The 15,144-nt window shown below is 40.1% G+C and overlaps 1 protein-coding gene across 11 annotated transcripts in view; it reads left to right on the top strand.

Moving 5' to 3' along the window:
• The window catches only part of HHAT (hedgehog acyltransferase), a 357,788-nt gene that overhangs the window by 243,147 nt on the left and 99,497 nt on the right, over positions 1-15,144 (top strand). For all 11 annotated transcript variants that reach the window (XM_063613153.1, XM_063613154.1, XM_063613148.1 and 8 more), the window contains one exon: positions 10,707-10,908. In XM_063613153.1, coding sequence (XP_063469223.1) covers positions 10,707-10,908 — 202 coding nt within the window. The remainder of the gene's footprint in view (positions 1-10,706; positions 10,909-15,144) is intronic.

The raw sequence follows: 15,144 nt of genomic DNA, 5'->3' as shown, positions 1-15,144 counted from the left end.
ACATATAAGATCATGTCATCTATAAACAGACATAATGTTATTTCTTTCTTTCCAATTCATATGCCTTTTATTTATTTTTCTTGTCTGATTACTCTGGCTAGTATTTCCAATACTATGTTGAAAAGATGTGGTGAGAGTGGGCATTCTTGCTTGTTTCTGATCTTAGCAAAAAGACTTTCAGTTTTTCAGTGTCAAACATGTTAACTGTGGCTTGTCATATATGGACTTTATTGTATTGAAATAAATTTACTCCGTACCTAGTGTGTTGAGAGTTTTTATCATAAAAGTTTAACTTTGTCACAAATGCTTTTTCTCCATCTGTTAAGATGATAATGAAGGCATTTGTCCTTCATTCTGTTAATGTGATGTATCATGCTAACTGATTTGTGTAAGTTGAGACGTCCTTGCACCTTAGGGGTAGATCCCAGTTAATCATGGTGAACAATTCTTTCAATGTACTGTTGAATTTGATTTGCTAGTATTTTGTTGAGTATTCTTGCATCTATATGCATCAGGGATATTGGCCTGTAGGGTTTTTTTTTTTTTTTTTCTCGAAATGGAGTCTCAGTCTGTCACCCAGGGTGAAGTACAGTAGTGAAATCTCAGCTCACTGCAACCTCTGCCTCCTGAGTTCAAGCAATTCTCCTGTCTCAGTCTTACAAGTAGTGGGATTACAGGCATGTACTACCATACTGGGCTAATTTTTGTATTTTTAGTAGAGACAGGGTTTCACCATGTTGGCCAGGCTGGTCTTGAACTCCTGACCTCATGTGATCTGCCTGCCTCAGCCTCTCAAAGTTCTGGGATTACAGATATGAGCCACTGCACCCAGCCGGCCTGAAGTTTTTTAATGATGTCTTTGTCTGGCTTTGGTATCAGGGTAATGATGACCTCATAAAATGAGTTCAGAAGTGTTCTTTTTCTTCAGTTCTTTTGACGAGTTGGAGAAGGATTTATATTACTTTTTCTTTAAATGTTTGGTAGAATCCACCAGCAAAGCCATCAGGTCCTGGGCTTTTCTTTGTTGTGAGGTTTTAAATTACTGATTCAATCTCTTTGTTATTAGTCTGTTTAGATTTTCCTGATTCATTCTTGGTAGGTTGTATGTTTCAAGATATATGTGAAAAGATGCTCAATATTACCAGTCATCATGGAAATGAAAATCAAAATCACAATGAGATATCACTTCATATGTGTTAGGATGGCTATTACTTTCTAGAAAAAAAAAGATAACAGGTGTTGGTGAGGATGTGGAAAAATAGAACTCTTATACATTGTTGGTACAGCCACTGTGGAAAACAGTATGGAGATTCATCAAAAAAATAAAAAAGAGCTACTATGTGATTCAGTGATCACACTTCTGAGTATACAAAATAATTGAAATCAGTATCTAGAAGAGATATCTATACTTCCATATTCATTTCAGCATTATTCACAACAGCTAAGATACGGAAATAACCTAAATATCTATTGATATATGAATTGATAAAGAAAATGTGGTATATACATACAATGTAATATTATTCAGCCTCAAAAAAGAAGAAATTCCTGCCAGTTGCAACATCATGGATGAACATGGAGAATATTGTATTCAGTGAGATAAGCCCATAACAGAAGGACAAAGACTGTATGATTCCAGTTATATATATAAGGCTATGAAGGCGAAATAAGCCCATAACAGAAAGAGAAATACTGTATGATTCCACTTATATGAGGGATCTAAAAATAGTCAAACTCCACATGCATGTAGATGTTCACTGTAGCACTATTCACAATAGCAAAGACATGGAATCAACCTAAAAGCCCATCAATGGCAGATTGGATAAAGAAAATGTGGTACATATCCACCATGGAATATTGTGCAGCCATGGAAAACAATGAGATCATGTCCTTTGCAAGAACATGGATGGAGCTGGAGGCCATTATCTTTAGCAGAAACAGAAAACCACATACTGCATGTTCTCACTTATAAGTGGGAGCTAAAAGATGAGGACACATGGACACACAGAGGGGAATGACAGATACCGGGGATGGAGGGTGGGAGGAGGGAGAGAATCAGGGAAAATAACTAATGGATACTAGGCTTAATACCTAGGTGATGAAATTGTCTGTATAACAAACCCCCATGACATGAGTTTACCTATCTAACAACCAGCACATGTACCCCTAAACTTAAAGGTTAAAAAATAGTCAAACTCATAGAAGTGAAGAATAGAATGGTGGTTGCCAGGTGCCAGGGGTGAGAAGAAGGGGGTCTTGCTAATCAATGGGTATAAAATATTAGTTATGCAAGATGAAGAATTTCTAGAGATCCACTGGCTAGCATTATGCCTATAATTAACGATACTGTATTATGCACTTAAACAATTGTTAGCAGTGTAGATTTCATGCTAAGTGTTCTTGCCATAATTAAAAAAAAATAAATCTCCAGAGTCTTTATATATTGTCTCATCTGATCTTCACAGCAACTCATACTCAAAGAAGGTTTTAGTGTTGCTAGTGCATACTAAGTGTGTATACTTAAGCTGAGCAGGTTTACTTGACAAGTTCGAGGTTACAGAAGTTGGTGAGTGGCAGAGCAGGGCCAAGGTCACATCTAGCTCTCAAGCACTGCCCTCTTTCTCGTCCGGCACTTCGCCACTGTTGCTGCTTGGGCTGTTTTCTAGTGGCAAATGTGCTTGGACTGAGCCATTCAGACTCTCGCAGCCTCTCTTTCTGTGAGAAAGATAGAGCTTTTGTGAAGCCAGAGTTTGGGTTTTGAACTGTGAAGGTGTGGTTGAATCTTTCTGTAAGATGGAAGCTACAAGCTTAGGTTCATCAGCACAATACTTCAACTCACTGAACTACCAGCTTTATGGAGTGAAAAGGAAGATTATTATTTTTTTAAATGTTGGCATCTAATTACATTTACCTAGAAGCTGAAGTGTAGGCTAAATATAGCTTGAATGTAATTTCTATTTTATAAATTCTAAGATGTTCTGTTGCCAAAGAGGGCATAGAATTTTTAATAGATAATTTTCAGAATTGCATATGAAGCTTATACATAACATCTTTTAGTAAAGGAGCTGAGAATTAGCCCAGCTCAAAATATTTTCTCTGCTTTGAAAATAGACTCCTCTTAGCCTTCTGGAGGATGACAAAGCCTATGGTTGCCCATTAACCAACTGCTGGTTATTACTTATTAAAATGCTGTTATTATCTCTACTGGACAGAAAGATAATAAAAGCAAATTATATTCCTTTTTGTGTATATCTTTGAAAACTTTTTTTTCTTTCTTTAAAAAAAAAAAAGGGGATACGTGTACAGAACGTGCAGGTTTGCTACATAGGTATACGCGTGCCGTGGTGGTTTGCTGCACCTATTGACCTGTCCTCTAAGTTCCCTCCCCTCCATCCCCCACCCCCTACCCCCCACCCCACAACAGGCCCTGGTGTGTGTTGTTCTCTTCTCTGCGTCCATGTGTTCTCATTGTACAATTCCCACTTATGAGTGAGAACATGTGGTGTTTGGTTTTCTGTTCCTGTGTTGGTTTGCTGAGGATGATGGTTTCCAGCTTCATCCATGTCCCTTAAGTCTTTGCTTTGTGAATAGTGCTGCAAAAAACATACGTGTGCCTGTGTCTTTATAATAGAATGATTTATATTCCTTTGGTTATATAAATCCCAGTAATGGGATTGCTGGGTCAAATAGTATTTCTGGTCCTTAAAGAATTTCCATACTGTCTTCCACAATGGTTGAACTAATTTACATTCCCACCAACAGCGTGAAAGCGTTCCTCTTTCTCCACAGCCTCACCAGCATCTATTGTTTCCTGACTTTTTAATAATCACCATTCTGACTGGTGTGAGATGCTACCTCATTGTGGTTTTGATTTGCATTTCTCTGATGCTGAGTGATGTTGAGCTTTCTTTCATATGTTTATTGGTTACATAAATGTCTTCTTTTGAGAAGTGTCTCTTCATATCCTTTTCCCACTTTTTGATGGGATTATTTTTTTCTTATAAATATGTTTAAGTTCCTTGTAAATTCTGGATATTAGACCTTTGTCAGATGGGTAGATTGTGAAAACGTTTTATAAGTAGATGTGTAGCTTCCTTTCTGAGAACTACCTAGAAGATGGAGATTTGACTGGAGGGTCATCACTGGCTATGAGAAAGAACACTAAAATGTGGGCCAAGGCCAAAGCCAGAGCCAGGGTTGGGTCAGGGGAGCTACTGCCCATGAGAGCTGGGCTCAGGACAGCACAGCCAGCTCTGTAGAGAAACCTGAGCAGGGGCTGGTCTCAGGGCCCACATGAAGCCAAGGTGAGGTCACCTCACCACCAGTGTAACATGGACAAAAGTCTTGCCTTTCCTAGCCACTAAAGGCTCTGTTCTTTAAAGGACTAGTACTTTTACTTTGGGTGGTAAATCTTAGGGTTGGAGTAGTTCCAGAGGTGTGACACATACTTTTGACTTTAATAGGGTAATTAGGATTACAAAGTATGGAGAAACTTCAGGGTCTTTCAATGGTCTGTATTCTTTAGGAATAGGTGTCTTCCAGTCTCCCCACTACCTGGTACAGGACCTTATATTCAATCATCTCTTCGTTTCTGTTGTTTATAATGGGTCCATGACAATGGTGACAGTTTTTAACAAGTTTAAAAGCCATTCGAGGCTATCAGCAGTAAATGGAAATTATGTTACATATATAAGTACTGTTGACTAGTAGCTGTGTAACACACACACTCATACACATACACACATCACATATCTAGTGCTGTCTGAATGAATCTTACAATTGAGGTAAAATGACACCCATAATAGACACATTTTGGTAAAAAGCTGTTCAATCAGTGGAACAGACAGTACACACAGTAGGTTCTTGGGTTAAATTGCAAGTTGGAAAATGCAAAAGAGACTTCCTAGAGTTGGAAAATCAACTGGATTTTGTAGACTGAGTAGGTGTTGGAAAATCAGGGAGGATGGAGGAGTGTCTTCTAGATGTGAAAATGGTATGACCAAAGGCACGGAACTATCAAATCCTCCTTTATTCAGGATTTTAGGATTTGTCACCAGAACCAAGTGGGGAGAAGGGAAATGAGGGTGGAAAGTTAAGGTGGAGCTAGAGTAGGATGTCAGGAACTGCCTGCCCCAGCGCGGCCGAGGAATAGGTAAGTGATCATAAGAAACCAGCAAGCCCACCTTGGCTCAGTGCAGGAGACAGTAAAAGCCACATCTGTCAGTGTCTGGTGCTTCATCTTCATAGCTTGTTGAGGTCTGGGATTAGTCTGTCGTAGAGTTAAGTGATAATGTAGCAAGCCAAGGAGATATTGTATAGGTCCTTGGAAAAAGGAAGTGTTGCGATTTTAAGATTAATGCGTTTACCACATGGATTGTTACCACCTCTGTCTCCCACTGTAGGGCGTATATTTGTGTTGTTTTTCATAGTAGGTATGAGGGAGCTAGATACTTTCTTCTCCCTTTGTGTACCTCTACTCAGCATCACCTTAGCCTCCAACTTTTTATGCCTCACTTCTGGCATAGGCAGACGTCTGCAGGATGTCAGGCAGTTGAGATAGCAGGTGTTATCTCTGCTTGTGGGACAGAGGGTAACTACTTAGTCTGTTCAAAAGTGGAAGTTATTCCTCGTGTCTTCTGACACTGAACAGTGGCTAACAGAGCTCATTGGCCCAAATCCCTTTGTAAATGATAATCATTATTCTCTTGAGCAAGAATTCTTTCCTAGAAAGGACACTTTTCAGTTAATAAAACATCAGTGGATGTTTCTGTGGAAACTGCTTTGAAGATTTGGTTAAACAAGAAATGTATCAGCAAAAGCACCCAGCCCGGGGGATTCTGGAACCACAACATTCTAGGTGCAGATTTCACCTCTCCTGTGTAAGATAGGCCTAGTTATTTCCTTGGAGGTTTGTTTTAATGATTAGAAATAGTATGCATAAACCACCTGGTGCATGGGCACTGAGTAAAGGGTGGAAGTCATCAATACTGTCTACATTTTATATAGATTCCTCCTCCTGAGTTGGAGGTTTGCTATGGTGCATTGATTCGGTGAGATGCTTTTAAATTAAGAAGGTGGCTGCAGCATTTTCTATAAGCAGTGACCACATGAAACCGGCCAGACAGAGGCAGGCTTCGTGAAGACTCAACCTGACGTAGTCACTGACGAGAAGCAATCTTTTTAGTTTTGCTTTGCTGAGAAGGTGGTGCTGATTGCTTTCTTCCATTGGGAAATCAATTTACTGTGCAGCGAATCTTAGTAAGCAGTTTCATACTATTGCTTTTCTAAAAAAAGAGACGTGTTTCTGTTTTTTATTAATCATGGAACTGATAGAAGATGGTAGAATTTGTAAAAATAACCTGTTTGCTCTCCTTTTTTACCACACGTACTGTCTTCTATAAATTAAGAATAAAGAAGGGATTTTTATCTTCCAGTCTTGAAGCTATACCCTCTTCTGGTTTGAAACAAACAGTCTCATGTCTTTGGAGACCTGCCATATATGAATTTCTGGAATAAAAGGAATTTTCAGAGATTTTTGTCTGCTGTCATTTTGAAGGCAAAGTAACAGAGCCATGATTCCAGGAGATGCCCAAAATAGCTGGGCATGTAATTTTGGGGCTAGATGCTTCCTGATCACAAGCTTGAAAACATGTCCTTGGAGTTGAATCCAAGTACCATTGGTGTGGAGAATGAGAGGTTTTTATGCTATGGTTTTCTGACATATACAGTGCAGCTAATTTTTTTTTTTTTTGTGATGGAGTCTCACTCTGTTGCCCAGGCAGGAGGGCAGTGGTGCTCACTGCAACCTCCGTCTCCCAGGTTCAAGCAATTCTCCTGGCTCAGCCTCCCGAGTAGCTGAGACTACAGGTGTGCACCACCATGCCTGGCTAATTTTTGTATTTTTAGTGGAGACAGGGTTCACCATGTTGGCCAGGCTGGTCTCAAACTCTTGACCTCAAGTGACCCCCCACCTCGGCCTCCCAAAGTGCTGGGATTATAGGCGTGAGCCACTGTCCCCAGCTGCAGCTCACTTTTATATAGTGAGATCCGATTTAAAAAAAAAATCTCTTCTCTTGGGTGAAGAGAGCATTTGATAATCTGTTTTTATAAAACAGCCATCTGCACAGTTTCCTTAAAGAGAAGTCATTCTTCATCCTTTTGCAATAGGTTTGATCACCCTATTTTATTTTTACATACAACACTGGTTATGTAAAGTTAAGGGCAGCCTCATGATGGGCCAGCGGTTACCTCCATGCAGGTAGGAGGCAGCGGATTGTGGCCCATTTTTTGCCTCTGCTGGGTATTCTACACCAATGACCAAGCAGCCTCTGGGGGGCAGCAGAACACCGGATAAGACCACTGTGCCCTGGGCTTGTCAGGCTTTTCTGACTTGTCATCCAACCCCTCATTTGTGTCCTTGGCTCAGTGCCCAACCTTCTCTTTGCCTAGCAAAACTCATCCTCTTGGCCTTGTCAGAATGAGAGCCTTCGGCCTTCAGCCTCCTTTGCCCTACTGTCTTCACTCACACCCTTCTCCCCTGCACTCTGAAACCTTCCTGGTCTACTTTGTACCATGTCACATAGCTTAATGATGGGAATTGTTTGCTGTTGTTTCACAAGCAGGTTTGCCTATCCTTATAGCAAGAACAAAGTCATGTCTGTTTCCCATAATGCCAGGAATTCCCTGAAGGCCTAAAGACATGCTCAACAGCAGGTGGAATATCCCTTAATCTGTAGTGAGTGCCTGATGCCTATTTGCTAATTTGATTGTCAAGATGGTCCTGTTTTTGCACAAATGAAGGTATTGGCTTTGCTTTACTTATTTCTGAAACTGCTACATTCTCACATGCCTTCCAGTTTAATTGTTCTTGATTGGGGTGAAATATAGAGGAATTTAAAAATTAGCCCAGGGTTGTAATGGAAGCAGTAAGTTGGCTGTACAGATGCAGATTTGCATCTTGGCCTTTCTCCTTCCCAGCTGTGTACCTTGGGCAAATTAATTTCTCAATCTCAGTTTCCTCACCCATAAAATGGGGTTATCTAAGGTGATCAAATAGTTTATTATCTAAACTGGAAACTGGAACTTATTTGAGAGTGGAAGATGTTAAAGAAAAACCAGAGATAGGTAGTAGTTGAAGCAGTAAAAAAAAATTATTTGGGAACTGTTGTAATAGGGGAAAAGAGACCTCAGTATGGAACTGGACTCAGTTTTTTTTTTTTTTTTTTTTTTTTTTTTGAGACGGAGTCTTGCTCTGTCTCCCGGACTGGAGTGCAGTGGCATGTTTTCAGCTCACTGCAACCTCCACCTCCTCCTCCCGGGTTCAAACGATTCTTCTGCCTCAGCCTTCCAAGTAGCTGTGACTACAGGCCCACACCACCATGACTGGCTGATTTTTGTATTTTTGGTCGAGACAGTGTTTTGCCGTGTTAGCCAGGCTGGTCTCGAACTCCTGGCCTCAGGTGATCCACCCACCTCGGCCTCTCAAAGTGCTGGGATTACAGGCAAGAGCCACTGCACCCGGCCAGAACTGGGCTTAATTCTGAATACAGCTTGGACAAGGGGGATATAGCCAAGGAGCAAGGTGGGGGTCATTGAGTGGAATATTAAGAGGAAACATTGGGAAATAGGGGGATTCTGGCTAAACAGATCTAACAGGATTCCTCCTGAAGGCAGCCAGGGTGATCAGACACCAAGAGTAGGTGATGAAGAATTTGGCCAGATAATGGAGCATGATCAGATATTGCAGGTGGGGGGTTCGTTCTAAACCGACTTAGCAGGATTCTTGCTACAGTAAAGATGGACACCAAGGTCGAGGCCTAGAGAGCTTAGAAGAGCTTGACTAAAGTTTAGTCAAGGAGAGAGTCTTTGTCCAGTGGCACAGTTTTATCATATAGACTTTTAAAAGATTTATTACCTGATAAGTTGTTTTTATTTTCAGCTTACCTACCTATATACTTGTTCTATTAAGCCAGGTATAGTGGCTCACACCTGTAATCCTTGCACTTTGGGAGGCTGAGGCAGGAGGATCACTCGAGGCTAGGAGTTCGAGACCAGCCTAGGCAACTTTTATCATCTCTACAAAAAAGTTTTAAATTAGCTGGGTGTGGTGGTGCATGCCTGTAGTCCCAGTTACTTGGGGGGCTAAAGTGGGAGGATTATCTGAGTTCAGGAATTTGAGGTTGTGGTAAGCTATGATTGCACCACTCCACTCCTGCCTGGGTAACATCTAGAGATGCTATCTCTAAAAATAAAGTAGTCCTGCTGAAAACATTTTGACTAGAACAATTTCCTCTCAAAAAACAATTTTATTTCCTCCTCAAAAACAAGTTTGATCTCCTCCCCCAAATTAATATATAAACAGGACAAATGCCAAATTGTTTAAAATGCTGGGCCAGTGGGTATAAACTATACATAGGGTGCTTTAAAGAATCAAAGTGGTACATGTAAAGTGTCTAGTACTTGGAACATACTATGTATTCAGAAAAGGATTTTTTCATTTTTCCCTCCTGGAGGAAGGTTGGACAAAGAAGCACTGATCAGCAATAAACAAAGGCCTATGGGCTTTTTAAAAAGGCTATTGCAAGAAGGGTATGCTCCTAGCTTTCCAGGTCCTAACAACTCAAGGTGTGAGTTTTGTCCAACTCAAGCAGGAAAATACTGATTGAAGAACATAGTACTGTCTCTACATACTCAGGCAGCTGTCTCGGCAATGGAGAACATACCCAGGGGACAGCTATGCATTTTGTCTGGTACTTTGGCTGCCCTGTGAGCACAGAGCCCTTTTCTTTATTGTGAATTCACGACTGCTTCTGGGCAACCTGCCTAGAAAGCTGGAGAACCGTCTCTGGCACCCATCTGCTGCACCCAGCTCCTGCCTGTTTAGGAACGTGATCTTACCAATTGCATTTAAATAATGGGTTTACCATAAACTTAATAGTTTGAGCTGTAAAATCCACACTTGCTGTATTAGTCCATTTTCATACTGCTATGAAGAAATACCCAAGACTGGGTAATTTATAAAGAAAAAACAGTTTAATGGGTTCACAGTTCCACATGGCTGAGGAGGCCTCACAATCATGGCAGAAGGTGAAGGAGAAGCAAAGGCACATCTTACATGGCGCCAGGCCAGAGAGCATGTGCAGGGGAACTGCCCTTTATACAACCATCAGATCCCATGTGAGACTTATTTGCTATCTCAAGGACAGCATAGGAGAAACCCACCCCCATGATTCAATTACCTCGCACTGGGTCCCTCCCATGACACGTGGGGATTATGGGAGCTACAATTCAAGATGAGATTTGGGTGGGGTCACAGCCAAACCGTATCACCTGCCTTGAAGGTTGCTGGCCCCATGTAGCCAGAAGCTTGACTGCCATTCTGTGATTGGATTTCCAGGGTTGGGCCCATCCCTTTCAGAAACTCTAAATTCATGACTTCTTGCCCTGACTCTTGTAAGTGCTATTTTGCTCTAGTAATGAGAGCTCTTGAGCCTGTGTGTCCATTTAACCTAACAGCCTGCAGAGCTGAGGCTTGGGTTTTTGCCAATTCCTTGTGAGATGGAGAATCCAAGGAATCTGGCCTCCTGGAAGTGAGGAAGGATGTGCATATGTGAACATCAGTGCGTGACAAGAGAGTCAAGCTGGGGAGCAGGTAGAGTTGCAGGGCAGCCCTCTGTATGACTCCTAACAGCCTCTTCTTTCTCTAGGTATGTGTACATTCCAGTGGGCGGGTCCCAGCATGGCCTGCTGGGGACACTGTTGTCCACGGCGATGACATTTGCGTTTGTGAGCTACTGGCATGGCAGCTACGACTACCTCTGGTGCTGGGCAGCGCTCAACTGGCTGGGAGTCACTGTGGAGAATGGAGTCCGGAGGCTGGTGGAGACTCCCTGCATCCAGGACAGTCTGGTGAGCAGGATCTTTGCTCCTGTGTTAGCGGACAGTGGAACTAGGCAGATCAGGTTTATTAGGGATGGGGCCATCAGATTCCCTGCCCCCACTATGGGCCCTTTCTACTAGGTTGGTTCAAAGTCCATATGCCTAGAGGCAAGACAGCTGGAAAAGAAGCTTCTGTAGTGCATATATGTGTGTTTGTGCCTGTGTGTGTATGTGTATATATAACTATAAAAAATGTATTATGTAAAAATTAGAACATTTAAACAAGAAAAAGACCTCTCTTCAACAGAAACCGTGCTAAGATCCATTCTTCTAAGTTTTTTCTATGTGTATATATAAACAGATATATGTATATAACATTAAAACAAATGCTATTACAGAGAGATGATTGTATCGGGACCACCTTTTTAAGTCACCGAGTCCATACTTAACCACCCTTTTAATGGCTACATAGAATTCCCTTATGTGGATATGCCATAATTTATTTTAGTCTCCTATTATTAGTAATCATATTATTCTAAAGGTTTTTTGCAACTATCAACTGTATTAAGATGAATATCATCACCAGGATGAATTCTCGTAAGTGAAATTTCCAGGTTCAAGGTTTTTCTCATCTTTAATGTTCATTATGTATATTGCTTATTAACTCTTAACTGCCCTATAGAAAAAAGTACACTGATTTATATTTCTACCAATGGTGCATAAGAATGACCTTGCTAATATTGAGTATAACTGGAATTTTAAATCCTTGATAGGTATTGTATATAGTAGTATAAAAAACAGCTAAGATTTTTAAGAAGCAGTTCAACTTTACAGGAAAATGACTTGGAAAATCAATTAAGCATTTCTCTTTACACATACATTTTAAGTGATTTTAAACTACGGGCATAGCTTTTATCTTGCGAATGTGGTATATGATATATTACAATATTGTAGGAAATCTTCAGTTCTGAAGATGTAGCAATATTCCTCTAACCCCGAAAAAAGTAGCTAAAAAGAAATGAGCTGGCATCAGTGTTCATGGCAGGTAATCACACACAGAAAATTTGAAAAATGATTAATGTGGCTAAATTCCACCCAGTATGAATAACTAAAGCAAATGCACTTTAAAAAGCCCTGTCAAAACAGAATACATTTACATATGTCTTTATAAAGATAGCCATAGTACAAGTGGACAGTTATTTCAATAAAAACTGAAATAAACCGAGTAGTCAAACAACACATTGGAGGGGATTTAAATATGCTCATGTATGTATAAAGATAAATATTTTTCCAGCCACCAGCAGGAAAGAAATGCCAGTGGATTCTAACAGAAAATGGCATTTCAGTGAAAGCCATGGCTATGTAACACACAGGAAAACCAAAAAGGATGGTATCATAAAGATTTTAATCTTCGTCCTCAAATCTGAGCATTCTGCTCCAAAGCCTGAAAACACAGTTATCACCTTTGAAAGTCAGAAGGTTCTTTTCAGCCCAGTCTGTGGCCCTGCAACACATTTTCTGTGCTCTTTCATGGAGCAACTAACATTAACCTTGAAACTTAATGTTAAGCAGTGCTCTTTGGCCTTTAAGCCGTAGCTTATGCTAGTAATAATTTTAGAAATCTAAAACATTAGAGTAACCCAACTGTGCCATGTAGCCTGTGGCCTGTTCATTTTGGTTCAGAATAAATCAAGGCATCAAGCACACTTACTCACGGGATGAAGCTCTTGCCTGTCTACCTTGCTCCATCACAGCTTGCTCCCGGACTCACTCATTCACCTCACTTGGCCTTCCATCTACAATTCAGGTACCTTGGTACATAGTAATTTTTGATAGGCATTTTTTTGGCAAAATATTTGTCTTATATGTTGCAAATATGATGTTTGGCTTGCATATTTATTGAGCAAGAATATATGAAACCTATTTTTATCACCTACAAGCCTGGTAGGCCGTTACAGCTATTTAGACGATGCACTCGTTGAGTACATGACCAGGTTCCCATTACTCTGTTTATCCTCATTACTCTGTTTATCCCCATTACTCTGTTTATCCCCATTGTCTGAGTGAGCCTCAGTGTTAAATCAGTGCGCAATTAGTGCTTTCATATCAGGTCGATTCTTTAGTTCTTCCTCCACTTGTCCAGACATAGAGTCTTCCTCCAGTACCCTGTTTCTTATGTAGTTCCACATAACATCCAAATGCACACAACTTTTTGAGTAAACTATTTCCCCACTTAGGTTACCCTTCTTCCCTCTCTTTCCATGAATCAATTTCCTGTTCTTCTGTCAAAATCCAAATGAAGACTTACCGGCTTTGTGAGTTCATTCTGCATGCCCCTCACATCCTCAGTATTATTCAGAGTTCTCCAGAGAAACAGGTCAATAGGATGTGTGTGTGTTTGGGTAGGGGGATAGGGATGATGGTAAAGAAATTTAGTATGCAGAATTAGACCATGTGATTTTGTAGGCTGAGAAATTCAGACCCAGGAGAACTGATGGTGTAAGTTCCAGTCCAAAAAAAAAAAAGGGCAAGAGAAGACCAGTGTCCTAGCTCAAAGACCGTCAGGCTTGAAGACAGAAAAAAATATTGTGTTAGCTTTCTATTCTATTCAGAACTTCAACAGATTGGATGAGGCCCACTCACATTGGGGAAGGAAATCTGCCTTATTCATTCTATTGATTCAAATGTTAATCTCATCCAGAAACACCTTCACCAGAACACCCATGAATAATATTTAAGTGAATATTTGGGCCCAGTCAGGTTTACAAATAAAATTAACCATCACACCCTTTCTTCATGGTGTATATCCTTCATCTGTTTCATTAAGATAGATTAGCAGATCTCTAAATAACGAAAATCATTTTTTCTTTGTCATATCTTCTTTTCAAAAAATGTTTGTGGGTACATAGTAGGTGTTTGTATTTATGGGGTACATGAGATATTTTGATACAGGCATGCAATGTGTAATTATCACATGGGGGTAAATGGGGTATCCATCATCTCAAGCATGTATCCTTTCTTTGCATTACAGCCAATCCAGTTATACTCCTCCAGTCAGTTTTAAATATATAATAATTGTTGACTGCAGTCACCTTGTTGTGCTACCAAATACTACATCTTATTCTATATAACTATAGTTTTGTGCTCATTAACCATCCTTCCCCCCAATTACCCTTCCAAGCCTCATCATCCTTTTACTCTCTGTCTCCACAGTTCAGTTGTTTTAATTTTTAACTCCCACAAACAAGTGAGAACATGTGAAGTTTGTCTTTCTGTGCCTGGCTTATTTCCCTTAATTACTTCCAGTTCCATCCAGGTTGTTGCAAAAGATAGGCCCTCATCCTTTTTTATGGCTGAATAATACTCCATTGTGTATATGTACCACATTGTCTTTATTTGTCTTTTGATGGACACTTAGGTTGCTTCCAAATCTTGGCTATTGTGAATAGTACTACAGTAAACATGGGAGTGCAAATATCTCTTTAATTTACTCACATCCTTTCTTTTGAGTATATCCCAAGCCATAGAACTGCTGAATCATATGATAATTCTGTTTTTAGTTTTTTGAGGAACCTGTGAACTGTTTTCCATACCGTGGTCTTGTACTAATTTACCTTCCCACCAACAGTGTATAATGATGCCCTTTTCTCCACATCCTTACCAGCTTTTTAGATACAAGCCATTTTAACTGGGGGACACATAATATCTTATTGTAGTTTTGATTTGAATTTTTCTGACTTTAGTGTTGAGCACCTTTTTCATATACCTGTTTGCCATTCGTAGGTCGTCTTTTTAGAAATGTCTATTCAGATCTTTGCCCATTTCTTAATCAGATTATTAGGTTTTTTCCCTGTAGAGTTGTTTGAGCTCCTTATATATCCTAATTATTAATCCCTTGTCAGATGGACAGTTGACAAATATTTTCTCCCATTCTGTGGGTTGTCTCTTCACTTTGTTGATTGTTTCCTTTACTGTGCAAAAAACTTTTAACTTGATGTGATCCCATTTGTCTATTTTTGCTTGGTTGCTTGTGCCTATGGGGTATTACTAAAGAATTATTTGCTAACTCCAGTATCCTGGCAAGTGTCTCCAATGTTTTCTTTTAGTAGTTTCATATTGTGAGACCTTAAATTTAAGTCTGTAGTTCATTTCGATTTGATTTTTTTTAATATGGTGAGAGATAGGGGTCTAGTTTCATTCTTCTTTATATGGATATCCAGTTTTCCCAGCACCATTTTTTGAAGAGATTTTCCTTCCCCCAGTGTA

This window comes from Symphalangus syndactylus, chromosome 19, assembly GCF_028878055.3.
Source record: "Symphalangus syndactylus isolate Jambi chromosome 19, NHGRI_mSymSyn1-v2.1_pri, whole genome shotgun sequence".
In the NCBI taxonomy this organism is placed as follows: Eukaryota; Metazoa; Chordata; class Mammalia; order Primates; family Hylobatidae; genus Symphalangus; species Symphalangus syndactylus.
This window is presented reverse-complemented; position numbering and strand designations above follow the sequence as displayed.